This window comes from Lepus europaeus, chromosome 18 (genome assembly GCF_033115175.1).
Source record: "Lepus europaeus isolate LE1 chromosome 18, mLepTim1.pri, whole genome shotgun sequence".
Taxonomy (NCBI): domain Eukaryota; kingdom Metazoa; phylum Chordata; class Mammalia; order Lagomorpha; family Leporidae; genus Lepus; species Lepus europaeus.
In genome coordinates, this window is record NC_084844.1 from 19048400 (window position 1) to 19054173 (window position 5774).

Consider the following 5774-nt stretch of genomic DNA (forward strand, 5'->3'; position numbering starts at 1 on the left):
CCCTCCCTTGAAGTGAGAATGGCAGGTTGGGCACAGCCATGCAGGGAGAGGTGGGATCTGTCCCTCTTTAGGGGGCTGGCCGGGTACATGTGGGCAGGAGGTGAAGTGGCACAGGCTCCCGGCTTGCGGCACCCACGGGAGCACAGGAGGGGGTGGGCGAAGGCTGAGTCTGCAGAGACAGCGGTGGGCTGGACTGCACAGCCCCGGGAGTGCGGGTAGGGGGTGGCGGCAGGGACGAGAGCTGCGGCAGTGGTCCGGGCACAGGGCTCACTGGATGCGACCCTCCACTCGCAGCAGCAGGTAGTCTCTGAGGAGCGGCGGCAGTGGGAGCCGGGAGGCAGCCTGGCGGCAGTGGCCCCCAAGCTGGGCCCGCACAGCCAGCCGGGCCAGGTGCTGCAGCCGCCGCGGCTGGTTCACCATGCGCAGGGCCGAGCTGTAGAAGGCTTCGTGCTCCTGGGCCAGGGGGGAAAGACGGTCAGCGACCCGACACCCTCAACTCTGTCCTTCCACTGGGGCAACCCTGGCAGGGGCCCTGGGCATGCAGTGTGTGTGGGCCACGTCTGTGCCCAAACCCACTCGGGAGGTGCTGGCGCAGCGTGGGGGATACCACGGGGGAAGCGCCCTGGATCCCAAGTGTCTCCCTCTGCACATCTGCTTCCTGCTGGCCCCTGTTCTTCCCTCCACGAAGCAGGTCCTGGGGAGACAGGCCTGCCCCTCCTCTCCCCAGGATGAGCCCTGCCCCTGGGGTGGACGTACCTGCCAGAGCTCCGGGAGCACCGCCTTCACCCAGCTGTCACAGGACGGGACGCACGGGTAAGCATTGAGCAGGACTTCCAGGGCCCGAGGGAAGTTGGCACAGTGTTTCAGCATCTAGGAGTGAAACGGGGGTCACGGGGCACCCTGCCTCTCCCAGTCAAGGCAGGCCCGGGTCCCCATCACATCCTGATTTGGGGCTAAGGGCTGGCTGTCTCCTGCCTTTCCCTCACCCCGCCCTGGAGTGTGCTCCAACCTCTGACCCCATTCTGCAGCTTTCCCCTGTTGGACGCCCCCCACCATAGCCCTATCTCCCCATCCCCAGTCGTGGGCAGCCCTCCGACCCCTAAAGGTGGGAGTGAGTCTTCCGGACCCCTGGCTTCCCCAGGGGCAGGGCCCGTCCAGTCACAGACTGCCCCACCCGGTGGGAGCCTCCCTTCCCAGGCCCTCCGCGTGTACCTCGGGGCGCACAGGCTGGGCCCCGTAGTCCAGCAGCGCCGCGAAGAGGACCTCGGGTTCCCAGTTGGGCGCATCCTGTACGGCCTGCAGCGCGCAGTCCATGGGTGTGTGGCCCGCTCCGTTGGGGGCTCTCGCGCAGGCCCCGTGGCGAAGCAGCAGCTCTGCCAGGCCCCCGCAGCCGTTGGCACAGGCGTTGTGCAGCGGCGTGTGCTGCTTGCGCCCGGCCGCCCTGGGGTCCGCCCCGGCCTCCAGGAGGCGCCGTGCGGCGGCCTCGTGCTGCCTGCTGCTGCCCGGGCCCTCGGCGCCGGCGCACGCGGCGTTCAGCGCCGTCTCGCCCTGGCTGGTGCGCAGGCCCACGTCGGCGCCACGCTCCAGGTAGAGAGCCACGTGCTTCTCCAGACCCCGCGCCGCGGCCACGTGCAGGGGCGTCATCTCGGTCTCCCGCGCCGCCAGGTTCACAGTCGCTCCTGCCTCCAGCAGCAGCTTGGCACACCTGGGGACAAGACGCAGGGCACCAGGGCAAATCTTGAGGGCCCAAGACTAAGCCGGGGGAACCCCTTAGCCTGCTGCTCCCTCTGCTTTCTTCGCAGCCCTCGGCCTGGGGGCCAGCTGTCAGGTCACGGAAGCCCCACGGCAGCAGAGCTGGGAGGCCCGTGGAAGCCACTGAGGGCACCTTCAATTTTCAGATGACAAACCTGCGCCAGTGGGAGCCTGTGCAGCCCAGGACGTCTGTCAGTACTGATCCAGAGTCAGCACTCAGCTCACAGCCCCTCCCACCCGCCTGCCCGCTCCTCGGTCCTCCGCCAGGCCAGGGGCCTCCCAGCGTTCTGATGGCACATTTTTTTTGAAAATCCCTTCCAATGCACATTACCCAGTGTAGGAAATTTAGGAGTATGTATGAGCCCAAATAAATAGAAGCTCTGGTATTTTCTTCCTGTCCCCAAACTTCAAATGTCATTCTTCCAGACCAAGCCACGCTCACTCAGGTGGAGGGAAGCACCAGGGGGCCTCCCTGCTCCACGCTCCCCTGGAGAAAACCCACAGAACCAAACCAACAGAAAACGTTTGGCGAGCGCATATGGTTTGCAGACTCGGTTCCTAGAAAAATTGTAGAGCAGAGCTGCTCCAGCAAATGCCCGTTACCTACTGTGGGCTAGGCCAAAGACAGCGAGCTAAATTAATAATGATGAGCCGACACTAACAGTCATTTATAATGAACAAGCCGGGACAGCAGGCCCGTGGGCCCCCACGAGCCCCGGTAACCAGGCACCTTCCCCAGAGTGGCCAGAGCTCTGGCTCGCGGGTCTGCCAGGCTCTGCTCAGTGGCTCAGGATCGAGAAGCAGCCAGTCTTCCACACACTGCTGAATTCATTTCCTTGCTTCTGGTCAGGGGCTCCTCCCTGGTTTTCAACATTGCACCTGGGGGACACTGGCGCGCGCTCTCAGCAGAGTTGCAGCCGCGGCCACTGTCACCTTACCGGAAAGGACAAGGTTGGTGGAAAGCGCACCACGTGCCCACCAGAACCCAAGCCGGGGCTAGCACCAACCCCGAGCTAGGCCTGGTGGGGAGAGGGCCCCAGCGCGTCTTCCAGGAGCCCCCCAAGCCTTACCTGCCAGCTGCACCTGTTGACCTGATTGAGTGCAAATCATGCAGGGGCCCCGGAAACCACAGCAGAGGAAGGGCTGGGCGGAGGGGCTCCTCGCACTGAGGTTGGGAAACGCCGCCAGGTCTTTCCTGACACCCACCTTCCAACATCCAGCAACTGGCTACAGAGGACTCATGGGGACTCACGGACTGCACCCGGAATGGGGCTCTCCTACAAATCACCAGGCTCTGGCTGCCAGGATTAGCAGTGTTGACCTTGGGAAAGTCACTAAATCGTTCTGAGCCTCATTTTTCTCGTCTGTAGAATGAGGCTGTCTCCGAGCGTGTGCAGTGCTTTGGCTGTGTGAGCTGGACACACACACACACACATGTGCACGCTCCCCAAACCATCCCAGCCCCTGAGCACCTACTGTAAGGACTCGGGGGCCGTGCAGAGGTGCAGCGGGGCTGTGCCCTCCTCGGACAGCACGTTAGCCTTGGCGCCGAAGTTCAGCAGGAGCCGCACACAGTCGAGCTGGGCTCGGGCACAGGCCTCATGCAAAGCAGCCCGGCCGCCGACCCGGGCGTCCAGCTCAGCCCCTTGCAGAATCAGGTGGCGGGCGCAGTCCGTGTAGCCTCGGGCCGCAGCGATGGTGAGGGGTGCCGTCTGCTTGGTCTTGGGGGTTAACACCCAGAATCCTGAGGAAAGCAAGTCACGTTGGGGAGGGGGTGAGCCTGGGAGGCGAGGTGGGCAGTGGCGGTGCTGGCCTGCAGTGGACACTGGGCTCCCCTCTCGGTTGGGCTGTGACCGTGGAAAGGGCCTCACTCAAGCCCTGAGTCGGGAGTATAAATGGAACAGCCTTTTAGAACAGTTTGTCAATCTGTGACCAAACAGAGCGTATGCCACAGAGAAAATGAACCGGCCTAGAAAACCACAAGGGCCAACCACGAGGGGGGTGGGGGATCTGCTCCGGGAGTCGGTGGTGTTTTTGTTCAGCCCTGGCTCTGGGTGTGGGGGGGTGGTTATGCACAGGTGCGCCTAGGCTTCTCCTGGGGCAGAGAGGGCTGGGTTGGAGTATGGGGGAGGTGGAGGAGGAGAATCGTGGGGATGGCATGAGGACAGGGTTTGGTTATGTGACGGTGAGGGAGTCCAGTGGTGGGGATGATGAGGAGCTTGTTCGAAGGCCTAAGAGAAAAACCAGAGTTGTTTACATGGCAGCGAGGTAACGCCATGGTTCTTCCAAATCTCGGGTGAAGCAGGCTTTGTTTTCTACCAGGATTGACATCGAGGCCAAATTCCACTTTGGAGATGACACGCGTGCTGCAGGACAAGCCCAGGAGGTCCTGGGAGAAGTCACGGCCTTGATCTGCCGAGCCAGGCGGGAGTCTACGGCCTGCTGTGGCTGTGAGCTCGCTAGAGGATTTTATTTTTTTGATTTATGTATTTATTTGAAAGGCAGTGACAGAGGGAGAGGGGGAGACAGACAGAGGGGGAGAGAGATCTTTCATCCACTGCTTCCTTCCTGAAATGGCCACAAATGCCAGGAGCCAAAACTCCATCCAGGTCCCCCATGGGGGTGGCAGGGACCCAAGGACTCGGCCATCCTCTTCCGCATTAGCAGGAAGCTGGGTTGGAGGCACAGAGTCGCCAGGACGCCGTCCAGGCATTCTGAGATGGGAAGCGGACATCCCACCTTTGCCACAACACCTGCCTCTCTCTTCCGTCTTTAGACCGTGGGCATCCTAGTTGAGCTATTTGGTGCACAAGGATGAGCCCTCTAGTCAGAGCACACCCCAAGTAAGGCATTTGTACAGAACCACAAGTGCATAAAGATGTTCATCACGTCGTTACTTAAAATAACTTTGTACCAAAAGGGGGTGGGGATTCTGCCTTCCGCGGGTAAGCCACGCTGTGACAGCAGCGTGCCGTATCTGAGAGCAGGTTCTGCTCTGCTCCCAGTCCAGCTCCCTGCTAATGCCCGAGGAAAGCTGCGGAAGATGGCCCAAATGCTTGGACCCCTGCCATCCACGTGGGAGACACAGATGCAGTTCCAGGCTCCTGGCTTCAGCCTGGATCAGCTGTTGTAGCCATTTAGGGAGTGAACCAGCAGGCAAGCAATCTCTCTGTCTCCCTCTGTTACTCTGCATTTCAAATAAATACATTTTTAAAATAATAATAAAATTAAAAGTTAGAAGAGCAAAGACAAAAAAAGGAACCCAATTCTCCCGGGGACTAGTTATGTAAGTCACAGTGAGCATTACAGAGTACCATTTATGTGCCTGTTTAAAATATTTTGTTATTGACATGGAAAAGTGATATATGAGAAAATCAGTTTATGAAACTGCATATGGGATATACTTTTATTCCATGAAAGGAAAATATTCCTATATGTGGAGATATAATATAGGTAGAGAAGGGAAGAACAGCATTAAGATATATCTTCCTATAGAATCCATATACACCATTGTTCTTTTAAAACCTATGTTGAAAGAACGTGATTAGGAAGACAGCTGAGCACAGCGCCAGCACGGGGCAGGGGGCAGTCTGGGGCCTGCACAGAGGGCCCAGGGCCTGGGGCCTCCCCCCCTCCCCCCGCGCCCCCACTCCCTTGGCCCTCTCTCCTGCCCCCACCGTGGCCCCGTACCCTGTTCGCTGGACCAGGCCAGCTGGTTGCTCGCAGTCTCCACGATCATGTTGGCGGCCTCCTCGTCGCGGAACAGGGCTTGGACCTGCTGCAGGTCGCCGGAGAACAGGACACTGTGGACGGCTGGGTCTCGGCAGGAGCGGCGAGGCCTAGTGAGTCGGGCCCGGGGACTTGAGGGGTGCCTGTGGCTGCGGCACCGCTGGGCAGCAGCCCGTCGCCGGTCCTCCCATTCCAGCCACTCCCGCTGCAGGCGGAGAGCGCGCAGCGTGGAGGGGGTGAAGGGGAAGCTCTCCCCTGCCATGGCGGGGGCCCAGGGGTCGGGCAGAGGCACC

General features: G+C 60.6%; 1 protein-coding gene across 1 annotated transcript; it reads right to left on the minus strand.

Moving 5' to 3' along the window:
- Nucleotides 1-260: 260 nt before the first annotated feature.
- ASB16 (ankyrin repeat and SOCS box containing 16) lies at nucleotides 261-5774 on the minus strand. Its single transcript, XM_062175276.1, has 5 exons — nucleotides 5443-5774; nucleotides 3229-3496; nucleotides 1213-1705; nucleotides 757-870; nucleotides 261-453 (listed from the first exon to the last, which is right to left on the minus strand). Exons 1-5 carry the CDS (start codon nucleotides 5741-5743, stop codon nucleotides 268-270), a joined length of 1362 nt encoding a protein of 453 aa, XP_062031260.1. The 5' UTR covers nucleotides 5744-5774; the 3' UTR covers nucleotides 261-267.

What these genes read in the sequence shown, in the direction of transcription:
- ASB16 (XM_062175276.1), bottom strand. Translation starts at nt 5,743, where the DNA reads ATGGCAGGGGAGAGCTTCCCCTTCACCCCCTCCACGCTGCGCGCTCTC. An exon ending in ACGGCCCCCGAGTCCTTACA is followed by an intron (nt 1,706 to 3,228) that starts GTAGGTGCTCAG and finishes TCTTGTCCCCAG; the next exon opens with GTGTGCCAAGCTGCTGCTGG. An exon ending in TGCTCCCGGAGCTCTGGCAG is followed by an intron (nt 454 to 756) that starts GTACGTCCACCC and finishes CCCCTGGCCCAG; the next exon opens with GAGCACGAAGCCTTCTACAG.